Raw genomic sequence first — 15,122 nt, 5'->3', positions numbered from 1 at the left:
AGGTTGTCAACATTATGAGGGGTTTTGATGGAGCAAGTAGAGAGAACTGTTTTCTCTGGCAAGTGGGTGAGTAACCAGAGGTCATAGATTTTTAAAAAATTGACAAATGATATAGAGGGGACACGAGGAGAAATTTCTTCAGAGAGTTGCCAAGATCTAGATCGCATTACTTGAAAGGGTGATGAAAGTAGATTCCAGAGGAACTTTCAAAAGGCAATTGGACATGTGAAGAGGACTAACTTGCAGGGTTATAGGGAAAAATCTGGGGTGTGGGACTAAATTGGACAGCTGTTTCAAAGAGCTGTCACTGGCACGATGGACCGAACGGCCTCTTTCTATGCTGTAAGATTCTATTATCCTACCACCAATGATCAGCACCAAGCAAATCAAAACGGCATAAATATGGCATTTTATAGTTGGTTGTTTCGCCTGGTGTGAACAGGGCAGTAACAGCCTCAAACAGGGTTGGTAACCTAACCGTCTCACTAACCCCAACGATGCAGCTGACATTTTAAAAGGGGCCTACCATTGGGCATCCGAAGCGCCCACCTGGTCCTCGGACCCTGGTTACCATTTTAAGTTGCACGCGCCGCTCAAACTGATCAGTTCCATGAGCGATAGAACCAACGAGGCTCAGCAAAACAGGAAGGCAGAATATTATCTGAATGATGACAGATTAGGAAAAGGGGAGGTGCAACGAGACCTGGGTGTCATGGTACATCAGTCATTAAAAGTTGGCATGCAGGTACAGCAGGCGATGAAGAAGGCAAATGGCATGTTGGCCTTCATAGCGAGAGAATTTGAGTAGATGAGCAGGGAGGTCTTACTGCAGTTGTACAGATCCTTGGTGAGGCCACACCTTGAGTATTGTGTACAGTTTTGGTCTCCTAATCTGAGGAAGGACGTTCTTGCTATTGAGGGAGTGCAGCGAAGGTTCACCAGACTGATTCCCGGGATGGCAGGACTGACATATAAAGAAAGACTGGATCGACTAGGCTTATATTCACTGGAATTTAGGGGATCTCATAGAAACATAAAATTCTGATGGGACTGGGCAGGTTAGATGCACTCAGAGAATTGTGAACCTGTGACAGAAAGTTGTTGAGGCCAGTTCGTTAGATATATTCAAAAGGGAGTTAGATGTGGCCCTTACAGCTAAAGGGATCAAGGGGTATGGAGAGAAAGCAGGAAAGGGGTACTGAAGTTGCATGATCAGCCATGATCATATTGAATGGTGGTGCAGGCTCAAAGGGCCGAATGGCCTACTCCTGCACCTATTTTCTATGTTTCTGTCTCAAATTATTTCCATAGTGTCGGGGAGTAGTCGGAGTGCTCCTCCAGGCCCCACAAAAATAATCTGGGTGGCAGCACATTACGTCCCACCTAGTGTTGGGGTTGGCCAGCCTTAATCTGGCGAGTAGTATCAGGACACCCGTTTGACTCACCGCTCACCGGCCTGATGTAAATGAGGCAAATGAGCCTCAAAATCATGGCTGCCTCGTTCCCCACAGATATGGGTGACCGGCTGGTGCCAAAAGTCAAAATCAAACTCTTAAGAATATGGAGGACTAGAAAAAAAAAAACATTGCAGTCCATCTGACCAATCCCAGGATATATCTCAGCCCACAATACCTCTCATCCCCTCTCTATCAAATCTTTCAGCAGGTACTTGTGCAACTTGCTCTTGAATTTGCGTAGGTAATCAGCACTCACTGCTTTGGCAGTTCATTCCATACATTCATCACCCTCTGCATAAAGGAAATCTTAACTGTCTTTTCAGCCTCGCTCTTCTAGATTTGAGGCCATTTTACTGCCAGTGTGATATCTGACCAATCCGCTACCATATGTTGGAAGTGTTAGAATGTGTTACATTGTCTTGCCTTGCTGTATAAAATTCAGGTATGTCCACCTTTTCAAGTCCTGAGGATTTACACATAAAAGGGATTTTTCTGCAATATTTTGTTTGCAGCTTTTCTCATTTTTCCCGATCACTTAAACCTCGACTAAAATGTTTCAGTAGCTACACCACTAGAACATTTTATTTCCAATTAAAAAAATTAGGAAACCTTGTTCAAATTCCAATCTTAGAAAAAAATTGAAAAAAACTGCAGAACTTAAAGAGATTGGAAAATGGACACATCAGAAACAAATGAAAAATTTGTGTATTTGTGCATACTTTAAGGAGAATGACTATGCTTAAGAAATATCTGAACCGCTCCCTCCAAATCTAAGGGGACGGGGCGTGAAACCCAAATTCTTCTCAACACTCCCAAAACTAATCTTAGTAAGGGAATCTTTCAGCTTCAAATTCTAATCTTAACTGTCGTCGATACTCCAGTACCCCCCCGCCCCCACCCCCGAGACAGTTTCCCAAAATGAGCCAATTAATGGAGGGGAGAGAATTTAAACCCGAGAAGAGACCCTTGCCAGTGTGCCAATACATCTCCAAATGAAGATGTATCACGTTGTTCAGACATGAAGCGAACAGCTAGCTTGCCTGCTGGTCCTTGGGCAAGTGACAGGCTCAACATTTAACACAACTTCCCATCTGCTTGCCATCTTCATCTCGCTCAACACTTTACAGCAGTGACCACACACCAAAAGTACTTCATTGGCTGCAAAGCGCTTTGAGACGTCCGGTGGTCGTGAAAGGCGCTATATCATTGCAAAGTCTTTCTTTCTTAGTGTTGGAGCCTGAAATGATGACGGGGTGGGGGTGGGAATCAGGGAAAGACTTCACAGAAGCAGTCGGCCCACAAAAGCAGCAAGTTTTGTTTGAAAGATTCTGGTGTCTTGTAGAAATGTCATTGGCTGTGTCTTAACTGCAGCAGATTAACATTTTTGCATTGGCTAAACTTATTAACACAATTATGTTGATTTTTTTTTTATTGTTTTAACAATCTCTTGCACAGTAGTAAAATGATGTATCCATTGAAAACTATTTGATAAATGTCAAATGAAATAAAGTAATCAGCTGAAAGCAATTTGCATGGCCCTGGGGCTGCCTGAGGCTTATGATTTTCCTTCATTCATCTATCATGAAATACTGTTGTTAGCCAAAATACACAAAGCAGTAAAATTGCTGACATATGTAGACTAACTGCAAAAAAAAGCCCCACATTTTTCTTGTGCCTGGGCAAAATAAACTTTTGTTTATTTGAAGACCATCAAGCATTTTCTCGCTATTAGCAAAGATGTTTTTTTAATGCAATTCTTAAACAATGTGCAATTTCCTCAGTTTATTAGGAAGGACTACAGCCATGGCTTGATTTGCAAGATAATATTACAGTCTTTTAACAGCATGTTTTAACCTGTGCATAGACTTGAAATCCAAACAATTGTAAAATGCATTGTACATCAATTCAAGTTCAACAGCACCAAATAGCAACAATTTGATAGGACTGTGTTTCAAGGCAGAGCTCAAAGAGAAAAGTGAAATCTCTGCAGTAATTTATAATTCCCCTCATATTGGTTTTATACTGACATTTAACAAAGAGAAAGGAACAGGTAAAGCTTTGAGCCAGCAGCTTGTTAATCCCACCCTGCTTATGCGGATCAGGAGGTGCAGCCTACTAAAGGGGTTTGTTTATTTGCATCCACCTTTTTATTTTATTTACTGAATAATCCAAACAAAAGAATAGACTGTTACTGTGTGCATTTCTGTAATTCTACTTCATATTAGATGCCAGTACACAGATTAAAAGCAAATGATTCAGTCGTGTTTGACATTCTAGGTTGTAGCACTGTGTCAAATAAAAATATGTTTGCTGCAAACTGTGTGTTAAATTGCATGCCCAGCACAGCAGAAAAAAATAACTGATACCCGATAGCAGAACGAGCTGTGTTGGTGAAGGAGGAGCCAGTATTCTATTTAACTACAGTATAGGCAGGGACAGCAGCTGGATAAATAACGTGTGTCCCACTGTGTAAATATGCTGTACAAATCACATACAGCTTTAGTATGGTGCATGCACCAGTGCGAGTGTTTAGCTGGTGTTTACAGTATAATAGATACTGTACTGGAAGGGTGCTATAAATCTAACTCGGCGAAGGGATTATAGTGATGTCATTGAGACATCAGCAGAATGCCGAGATTTAATTGCAGCTTTTAACTCCTTGGCATCTGTTCTTTTATATAATACATAATGACATCATACTTAAAATAAACTTTTAAAATCGTTACCTTACTGTTACTCTGGAGGGTTGTGTAGAGGCTTTGAGCTCTTAACTCTCTAATTATGGTATCAGCAGTTAGAACTAATGCCAATTGATGTAATTGTATTTTGAAGTACATTAGCAAACAGTTCATTATGCTGGATATTTTAGATGGAGAATTATACATTTTAAAATTTACGAAGCACGTTGGAGCTATATGGTTGAAATTATGCAGTTTGTAAATGTCAGAGGGACTTTGATGCTGCAAAGGTTAGCTAATACCTTCATAAAATGTCGTTTATGTTTGTTCTAAACTCATTTGTAAAATAATTATAGTCTTTAATTATTTCACTGGAAAATATTCGAACAGCACATTCATAGTACAGAAGAGCCTTTTTTCTCACAAGCACATTCATCCAGAACTTAATTTTCATACTTGCCCAGCACAGATTTTAGTGTAATAGGGGAAGAGGTGAATTTAAAAGTGGGTGAAAGATCTGGCAGTGTTTTTTTTTTAAAGTAGCCATTATAAGATTACATTTTACCCATCTTGCCCTTTTTAGGCTTAAATCTGATCAAGAACTTATTGCAATCCATGAACAAAATAAAAGCTATTCTCATAAGCAAAATGTTACTTTTTGAAACTAGCTCCAAGAAACATTTTTTTGGAACAATTAGCCTTTCGGACATTATTAGCGCGATTATGAAGCAAATCCCAAAGCATAATTCAGCAATGTTGTTCTGAGTCCTGCAATTTTTGTTTTGTAACAGCAATGTAAACAGAAGTTCTTAGTGCACCTCAGGTTACATCACCAGGTCTACCTACCATTTAAAGGCAGTAATGCTGATCTGGGAATTTGTGAGATGTTTACAGCAAGTTACCGGTGCAGGATGGTAAGGATTGTGACTGTCATTCCTGGTTGAACTTGTATCCTTAGCTACAAAACAGCCTATGCGTGAGTTCAGGTGGTGCACTAAGCAAGATTTTTTTCGACTTAGTTTAAAATGGAGAAAGTGGAGATCTTTATTCAGAGCCCTTTACATTCTTGTAAATACGACTTTCTTATAAAGTTTAAGAACATCCAAAAAACTGTGCTTCTACAGATGAAAATTCTGTTCCGATGCTGGGACACTCCTTTAGGGATGAGGCTGTTTTTGTCAAGTCTGCATCTCTAGAGGTTTAAGGGTTATGGGCCCAGCAGAAAAGGAGACTGCATTCGCTATGCAAGAAATAGCAGTTTCATCTTTAATATGCCTCACACCATTTGAAGTTATGTCTACCCAGCGTGACTTTGCACAGCACAGCCTGGAATAAATTCAGGGAACTTCGACAATTTGTGTGGCGATTTGCTGTCCGAGTCTTACAATTTTACAAAATGCAACGAAAAAGCTGATCTGTGCAGATCCGAATAATTCGCTAACTTACTCCTAGCTCAGCAAGAGCACTCCTCATATTGAAATCCTATTTTTGCACACGCTGTCATTCAATTTAGAAAGCGGTTATAAACTGAGATCTGAAGTGTGAAACTGATTTCCTGCTTTAGTGGAATTGGGGCACATTTTCATTGTGTCACTATACTTCCACCGGCCACAAAGATGTGCCTCTAACCGCAGCCAATTTTCTGTCTTCAGATCCATTTGCATTATTTTGCCAGTTGCCCTTGTGCTGCTAGTGTCAATCTAAAAAAAGTTTTTCATTTAAAAATTTGGCGCCTAAACCTCTGCAATTGTGATCAAGTGTGTCGCTTTTAGAGCCAATTAACTATGGGACAAATGAAGGGAAATTAATCAGATGATGTATTTTCATCATTGGAATATGATTTCAATACATCTGTCTGCATTGAAGATTGTTGGTGGATCAAATCGGTGTGAGGAGGGGCAGGTGCACGGTGAAGCAGACTCTTATCCAATTTTCTGCTACAGGACCACCCATAAATTGTACTTGGTATAAGTATATGAGCAGATTTCAGTTTTTCTTTCAAACTGGTAATAAATGGTAGACCTGACCCCATTCATCCTGATTTTTTTTTTTAAACTGAAAATATTCAGTACATTGACAAAAATGACCAAGGAAATGAACCCATTATTTTGCTTTGCGTTGCATCTCGTTCATACAATACAATAATTCAGAGTTGTAGCATGCAACATTTAACTTTAATTCCATGCACGATTATTAATTTCCTAAAAAAAATACTTGCATTGGTTCTCACAATTTAGATCCAACCTCAATATTTCACCAGAAGGCGATTGCAAATACTTCTGGATTCATTTATAAGAAAGCAAAGCAAAACCTTTAAAGTTAATAAAGAAGTATCAAATAAGTTCAGTGTGGAAGGTATTCTAGACATTTTGGGGTGCATTTTTCAATTGGATAGTTTCCATCAGTGAAGGGGTATGTATGTAGGGTCCTGGCTATGGCATGCTATCCTATTATACAGGTTCTCTGCTGAGAGCTTCATTTAATGTAAATTTACTTGTGCAAATCCAAATTTTTAATCCATAAATCCCACTGTGCAGTTATCCTGCCTAAATAAAATGGGCCTTCAAAGCCAGGCTTGTTCTTGCCTTTCAGGAAGTGGTTTCTTAAAAGTTTGAATTGTCATTGTTCCAAGCAAAATTGTGAAGATGCGCATGCATTCAATGCTTTTTGGGAGGCCAAAAGGCCGATAAAGAAGAAAATGCCAGAGAGATTTGTTTACACCAGAGGGCTCTATCTGCACCTGTCATTGTGTACTGAAATGTATTTAAAGATAGAGGTGCAGTTACCTGCTGCCTTCCCCTGCTGGGAGCTGACCTGCAGAGAACCTTAACCACAGAGTGCCAATCAAGGTCAACATCTGCACCTCCAGATCCTTCCCATCTGCTATGAGGGACATTTGCAAATTCATTCAATCGGTGGTATAGAGATGGATCAAGCAGGTTATTGACCTTTTTATTCACCAGGCCTTCATTACTTTAGACAGAGAAAAGCAGTAAGAGGAACTGATAGGCTAGATAGAACCTATTCCCGCTGGTTGGTGAGTCTAGGGCTAGGAGGCATAGTCTAAAAATTAGAGCCAGGCCTCTCAGGAGTGAAATTCAGAAACATTTCTGTGTGCAAAGGGTGATAGAAGTTTGGAACTCTCTTCCGCAAACGACAATTGATGCTAGATCAATTGTTCATTTTAAATCTGAGATTGATAAATTTTTGTTAACCAAGGGTATTAAGGGATATGGACCAAAGGCGGGTATGTAGAGCCATGATCTATCTCACTGAATGGCAGAGCAGGCTCGAGGGGCTAAATGGCCTGTTCCAATGTTCCTAAAAGAAAGGATTTACATTTGTTATAATCCTTTATCATGATCTCAGAATGCTTCACATCACTTCATAAGAATTAATTTTTGAAATGCAATCACCTTTATCATGTAGCAAAGTCTCACGATCAGCAAATGAGATGAATCACCAGTTAATCTGAGGTTTTTTTGTTGGTGGTGTTGAGGGAGAAATATTAGCGAGGACATGCTCTTCTTTGAATATTGCCCATGGGATTTTTTCTGTCTATCCGAAAAGACAGGACCTAGATTTTAATGTCCCAGATGTCATCTCGACAATGCAATCTAGATTATGTGCTCAAATATGAGTTTGAACTTTCAAACTTCTAATTTAAAGGCAAAATGGATACCAACTGAGCAAGATGACATTTAATGATCGAGCACTGTAATCCTTCCATATCAGATTCCCCAAAGTCTAGGGTCAAATTAGTGCTCATGCGGCCCGAAATACAGTGCTCATGAACTGTAAGGCCTTCCACTACAGGTGCTTAGTTATCAGAAGCATACAGTTAATGGCAGCCTCCAGAGCAGCTGTCACAATTCTCTTATTTTAAGGTCATCCTCTGTATTATGTGATTTGAAAGAGAATGTAGACTTAAATGATGGCTCCCTGGAGAAAAGGGCTATCATAAGCCAGGTTATAAGTCAGAAAGTGAATACAGATACAATGATGTGTAAGCATCCACCAGGTTGATTATAGGACAGATCATTGACACCATGAAACAATGCTTTAGAAATAATGCTTTGGATGTCAGGACACATTAGGGATGGCTTGAGGCATCCCACAAGTGTCTCCAAGATTACAGTCATCTGATGCATGCTTCATAATGTTTCTACCCAAAGAGGCCTAGTATGGAGGAGGTGGTCCATCTGAGCCAGCACTAGAGGACATTGATGATAAGCCGGACGATATTGCCTCAAAGGAGCTTTGCACCAGGAAATAGTGCACCAAGTTTTTCTTTCATAATGCGCAACAAAAATATATTCCAGTGAAAAAGAAGGGCGGCAAGAGAAGAGATAACCAGCCGTGGATAACCAAGGAAATAAAGGAAAGTATCAAATCAAAGACCAATGCGTATAAGGTGGCCAAGGTTAGTGGGAAACTAGAGGATTGGGAAGATTTTAAGCAACAGCAAAGAATGACTAAAAAAGCAATAAAGAAAGGGAAGATAGATTACGAAGGTAAACTTGCGCAAAACATAAAAACAGATAGTAAAAGCTTTTACAGATATATAAAACGGAAAAGTGTGACTAAAGTAAATGTTGGTCCCTTAGAAGATGAAAAGGGGGATTTAATAATGGGAAATGTGGAAATGGCTGAGACCTTAAACAATTATTTTGCTTCGGTCTTCACAGTGGAAGACACAAAAACCATGCCAAAAATTGCTGGTCACGGGAATGTGGGAAGGGAGGACCTTGAGACAATCACTATCACTAGGGAGGTAGTGCTGGACTGGCTAATGGGACTCAAGGTAGACAAGTCCCCTGGTCCTGATGAAATGCATCCCAGGATATTAAAAGAGATGGCAGAAGTTATAGCAGATGCATTCGTTATAATCGACCAAAATTCTCTGGAGTCTGGGGAGGTACCAGCGGATTGGAGAGCAGCTAATGTAACGCCTCTGTTTAAAAAAGAGGGCAGACAAAAGGCAGGTAACTATAGGCCGGTTAATTTAACATCTGTAGTGGGGAAAATGCTTGAAACTATCATTAAGGAAGAAATAGCAGGACATCTGGATAGGAATAGTGCAATCAAGCAGATGCAGCATGGATTCATGAAAGGGAAATCATGTTTAACTAACTTACTGGAATTCTTTGAGGATATAACAAGCATGGTGGATAGAGGTGTACCGATGGATATGGTGTATTTAGATTTCCAAAAGGCATTCGATAAGGTGCCACACAAAAGGTTACTGCAGAAGATAAAGGTACGCGGAGTCAGAGGAAATGTATTAGCATGGATAGAGAATTGGCTGGCGAACAGAAAGCAGAGAGTCGGGATAAATGGGTCCTTTTCCGGTTGGAAATCAATGGTTAGTGGTGTGCCACAGGGATCAGTGCTGGGACCACAACTGTTTACAATATACATAGATGACCTGGAAGAGGGGACAGAGTGTAGTGCAACAAAATTTGCAAATGACACTAAGATTAGTGGGAAAGCAGGTTGTGTAGAGGACTGAGAGAGGCTACAAGGAGATTTGGATAGGTTAAGCGAATGGGCTAAGGTTTGGCAGATGGAATACAATGTCGGAAAGTGTGAGGTCATCCACCTTGGGAAAAAAAAACAGTAAAAGGGAATATTATTTGAATGGGGAGAAATTACAACATGCTGTGGTGCAGAGAGACCTTTGCAGGTGCAGCAGGTAATCAGGAAGGCAAATGGAATGTTGGCCTTCATTGCGAAAGGGATGGAGTACAAAAGCAGGGAGGTCCTGCTGCAACTGTATAAGGTATTGGTAAGGCCGCACCTGGAGTACTGCGTGCAGTTTTGGTCACCTTACTTAAGGAAGGATATACTAGCTTTGGAAGGGGTACAGAGACGATTCACTAGGCTGATTCGAGAAATGAGGGGGTTACCTTATGATGATAGATTGAGTAGACTGGGTCTTTACTCCTTGGAGTTCAGAAGGATGAGGGGTGATCTTATAGAAACATTTAAAATCATGAAAGGGATAGACAAGATAGAGGCAGAGAGGTTGTTTCCATTGGTGGGGGAGACTAGAACTAGGGGGCACAGCCTCAAAATACGGAGGAGCCAATTTAAAACCGAGTTGAGAAAGAATTTCTTCTCCCAGAGGGTTATGAATCTGTGGAATTCTCTGCCCAAGGAAGCAGTTGAGGCTGGCTCATTGAATGTTTTCAAGTCAAAGATAGATAGATTTTTAAGCAATAGGGGAATTAAGGGTTAAGGGAGGAGGGCGGGTAAGTGGAGCTGAGTCCACGACCAGATCAGCCATGATCTTATTGAATGGCGGAACAGGCTCGAGGGGCTAGATGGCCTACTCCTGTTCCTAATTCTTATGTTCTTATGTTCTTAAGTTCTCAGAGATAACATTTCATCTAAGTGTCTGAACTGCTCATGTGTATTATGCAGTGGATACAAACAGAATCAACATCATTGTCCTGTGCACTACCTAAACTACCATAATCCGCTACCTAATTCTGCACCAGCATTATTAGCCTGCAACTTGCAAACATGTCAAGAAATCCTCTTCTCAAGATACACCTACAAAAATTGACCAACCATTGCTGCAACACTAACTATCCCACCCCTAAATCGACGAGCTTCCCTGGTGAGTTACACCAGCAGTTTGCTTTGAATATGTAACTAGATTTGAACCCAGACGATTAACTGGAATTGGACATTTATAAACCTTTATAAAGCCCACTCAGCAACACTCCTCCACCATTTATAACCATTGCAGAAATCTACCCCTTCATCTTCAAGAAACTCAGCATTTTCCAGGAGCCCAGTGAATGAACAGTTGTGCCAACTTGAACTTAAAAGCTTCAAGGGTGAAAATGTTCTTTGAATTTTTGAAAAGTTGTAACATTTGCAAAAAAAAATTCTCTACATTTATGCTAATTATAAATTAAAACTGGAGACTTGCACACAGCCCCAGAATATTTTTTTAAAATAGTTAATTTACCATACTTTAATTTTGATGTAAAATATGTTAATGCAAAATATTAAGTATAGTCAGATTAATGCTGTTTGTGTTCATTTTCTTAAATAGCCACCTGTTCAGAACTATCATTTTGTGCAAATGACTTCCAATAAATTTCTTAAATTAACATGTGGTTTCATATATTTTACAGAGAATATTGTGAAGAAACTGCATCTTTTTATTTTAAAGACAAAATTTACAGTCTCATTTTCTGACAACAGCACTATAAAAGGATTTCTCAATCATTCACATAATTCAAGTGACAAAATGATGTAGTCTTTTACTTGTGCCGGTTAAACTAAGTTATCCTACTTCAGTTACTGAGACACACCAATCGGAATGGGTCAATTTCATTTTCGGCAATTCTAAATAGCAAAGATGTAGAATGAAAATACATTCAGTCTTTTGAACGTACAATGTATCTTCAGTTACCAATGCACAATGTCCTGTGATACAAAGCCTTACAAAAGAAGACAGGAAAGAGCGTGCATTTATATAGATCTTTTCATCTCCTCAGGACATACCAAAGCACCACCAATAGATTACTTCTGAAGTACAATCACTGCTGTCATGTAGGCAAACAGATCAGGAACATCCCAAGTTTGATTAATGGTCTGTGCTCAGGTAACTGATCTCAGCCAAACTGACAGCAGAGGGAGAAAGATGGGCAGGGTTTCTGTGTCTGCTGGAAGGACAAATGGTACCATATTCAAATACCTTGTTAACAGGTGTCAGCCTTGGCTCAGGGGCTCTTGGCTCTGAGTCAGAAGATCATGGGTTCAAGTCCCACTCCAGAGACTTGAGCATATCATCTAGGCTGGCACTTCTGTGCCGTACTGATGCAGTTCTGCACTGTCAGAGGTGCCATTTTTCAGATTGAGACGTTAAGCCGAGGATCTGTCGGCCCTCTCAGGTGACTGTAAAAGATCCCACTTTTGAAGAAGAACAGGGGTGTTCTCCCAGCGCCGAACATTTATTTCCCAATGATCTGGTCATCTATTTCATTGCGGTTTGTGGGAGCTTGATGTGCATTAAATTAGCTGCTGCGTTTCCTACATTACGACAGTGACGACACTTCAAAAGTACTTCATTGGTTGTAAGCTTTGGAATGGGTGAAAGGTGCTATGTAAATGCACAACTTTCTTGATTAACACACAAAGAATGGTCTTTGGAACAAGCAGATGGATGACTGCCAGTACCGGTGGAACTGTATCCAACATGAGCAACCATTTTCGGGAAAGGAGGTGGGGGAAAAAATTGAATTATTTATCTCCAGCTCATTTCATATACTCCCCATCTTGCTCATCCTAAGAGCTCTTTGTTTTTTGCCATCAGATGTTTGTCCAGATCAGCAGCAACATCGTCTGCCATCTGTTGAATCTGCAAAGAATAACAAAGGAATTTACCAACTACAACCACTGCCTAACCTCTCAGAACCAGTGTGTGTATTGAGAACCTTTGCTATAGCACTGAATGCAGTTTTTTGGAACATTATATTTGATGTTAAAATAAGATTAACTAGCAAATAAATGGTAATCTGAATCAACTTTTTGTTAAATTGCATTGACTTTCTGGACACCAATGTATATATTTTGCTCTGTGTTTGAAATAAATAAAAATATTTTACTCCGTCATAATTTTAAAGTTCCCTAATGTAATTAACTTTACACAGAACAAAATATACTCCAGGTTCATACAACATCGATTGCCCAATATTTTTTTTATTAACTATACAAAGATAATGAGAGAGCTTTTTATACTATTCAGAAAATGCTCAGACCTAAATACAGCACCACATTGGTAACAGACCTCGTTCTTTTGTAATCTGTGTAATTTAATTCAAATGCACCTTCTTCCAACAATTAACGCTTATCCATCACTGGTAAAGAGCAGTGATTTTCATAAGATGTTGCAAACATCACAGAAGCCAGTTGTTAGCAGCTTTGTCCGAATGATTTGTTTTGCTCCTGCCCTCGCCCTTATTCACTCATGAATAGTCAATTTATAAAACATAACTTACTGTGGGCAATTGATAAATGGAATGAGCTGGCCTTTTGGGGGCACTCTATTGTTGGGTTTGGTAATCAGCAAAATAAAAGTTAGTGTCAATAGAAACATGCAGGAGAAATGTGTCGGGCTATGGAGAAAGAGCAGAGGCGTGGGACTAAGTCAATAGCTCAAAGAGCCGGCGGAGACACGATTGGCGAAATGGTCTCCTTCTGTGCTGTATGACTCTATGCAGAGAATATGGAAATGTACATGTTAAGCAATGGCTTGATAGAAATCAACTAATTCAGAATCACTGGGTGATACGTTTCACCTTGAGAAAGATCCAGCATGACTTGTCAATCCATTCCATGATTTCTACTTATTCACAGCCAACTTTTATTGGACTGGATCTACTAAATCCTATAAAGGTTGAACCTCTCTTATCCGGCACCCTCGGGACCTGGCCTGTGTCAAATAAGGGATTTTGCCAGACGAGGGGAGGTCAGCATTTCGGGCCCGGCATCGGTGCCTCCGCGGCGCTTGGCTTCCTTCTGCCCCGCCATGGCTTACCCCACAGGCCAAGACTCTCTCCTAGGACATTCAAAGTAGAGAAGAGGTCTTTTCTTTTTGTTTGGCAGAGCGCCGAGGGCAGCAGGGAGGGGAGGAGCGGCTGATCTGAGGACGCAGCACACCGGCCCGACCTCGGAGGGAGTGCCGAGGGCAGCAGGGAGGGGAGGAGCGGCCGGCCCCAGGTCGCGGCACACCGGCCCAACCCCGGCCAGGGCACAGGAAGCAGGTCGATGGGACTCAGTGCAATCCGTGTGCTGATCCGGGATCGCAGTCAGAGCAAGCCCACCCAGCGTAAGTGGAGCTATGGCTGCTCTGTGGTTGCAGGAGTTCCAGCAGGAGTTCCAGGTTGAGGAGCGCAGACATCTTGTGGGATTGTGAGGCTGAAAAAGATTACAGATTACAGAGATAGGGAGTGGCAAGTCCATGGAGTGATTTGTAAACAAGGATGAGAATTTTGAAATCGAGGTGTTTTTTTAACTGGGAGCCAATGTAGGTCAGAAAGCACAGGGGTGATGGGTGATCGTGAATTGGTGCGGGTTAGTACACGGGCTGCTGAGTTTTGGATGACTTCAAGTTTATGTAGTGTGGAATGTGGAAGACCGGCCAGGAGTGAGTTGGAGTAATTAAGTCTAGAGGTAACAAAGGCATGAATGAGTCCCGGATAAGAGGGGTTCAACCTGTATTACTTTGCTGTACATGTTATGGTACAGGTACGAAAATAACTGAAAAGTAGTTTTAAAATTCAGATGTACAGTTGATATTTTGTTAGTTTATCTGTACTGGAGCATTTAAATATAATTGAGGGGATTATTCTCAATTGGCATGCATTATATAGTTATCCTCTCTAACTTCACAATATCAGAATCAACATGTTTAGATCAATTATTCAGTTAAACCATTCCAGAATACTAACACTCGGACCCTGAATTACTCTGTGTAATATCAGTGTACCAATACTTAACTTTCAGAATATTTTCAGAGCCCAAGTTTGAAAAAATTTGTTTAAAGGATGATTCCCCAGGCGGAATTATTAGACTCCTGCACCGCAAACAATTTACACAGTTTGAAAAATATTCCCTAAACTTTAAATAAAATGACAGAAAGCAAAGTGACACCCTTCCACAATACACAAACATGCCTTTTCTAAAAGGCTTATTTATTAATTTCAGAACAACATTACAAACTCGACCAACCAGTATAAAGACGATTGTAATTAAAATTTAAAGAACTGTAAAATGAAGAACAAAATCAAACAGTCAGAAGGAAGTAATTACAGGAAGTCATGCAAGAGACTGCATACAGTGATCTGCAATGAGTTTTAGGCTGGAATATCATTTACCAGAAAATTAATGTAGCAATGCCAGGATAATTACATCTTGTTTTATTTAGAATGTATTTCATCTTTGATATATACGATATCTACACTAA

The 15,122-nt window shown here is 40.3% G+C and overlaps 1 protein-coding gene across 3 annotated transcripts in view; it reads right to left on the bottom strand.

The window, feature by feature from the left end:
- Window positions 1-11,292: 11,292 nt before the first annotated feature.
- mrrf (mitochondrial ribosome recycling factor) overlaps window positions 11,293-15,122 on the bottom strand; it is a 56,101-nt gene continuing 52,271 nt past the window's right edge. For all 3 annotated transcript variants that reach the window (XM_070863405.1, XM_070863404.1, XM_070863406.1), the window contains one exon: window positions 11,293-12,515. In XM_070863405.1, the coding sequence (XP_070719506.1) occupies window positions 12,484-12,515 (32 nt within the window). In that variant the 3' untranslated portion in view covers window positions 11,293-12,483. The remainder of the gene's footprint in view (window positions 12,516-15,122) is intronic.

Source organism: Pristiophorus japonicus, chromosome 20 (assembly GCF_044704955.1).
Source record: "Pristiophorus japonicus isolate sPriJap1 chromosome 20, sPriJap1.hap1, whole genome shotgun sequence".
In the NCBI taxonomy this organism is placed as follows: Eukaryota; Metazoa; Chordata; class Chondrichthyes; family Pristiophoridae; genus Pristiophorus; species Pristiophorus japonicus.
The sequence above is the reverse complement of the archived record's forward strand: the minus strand, read 5'-3'. Positions and strand labels throughout refer to the sequence as shown.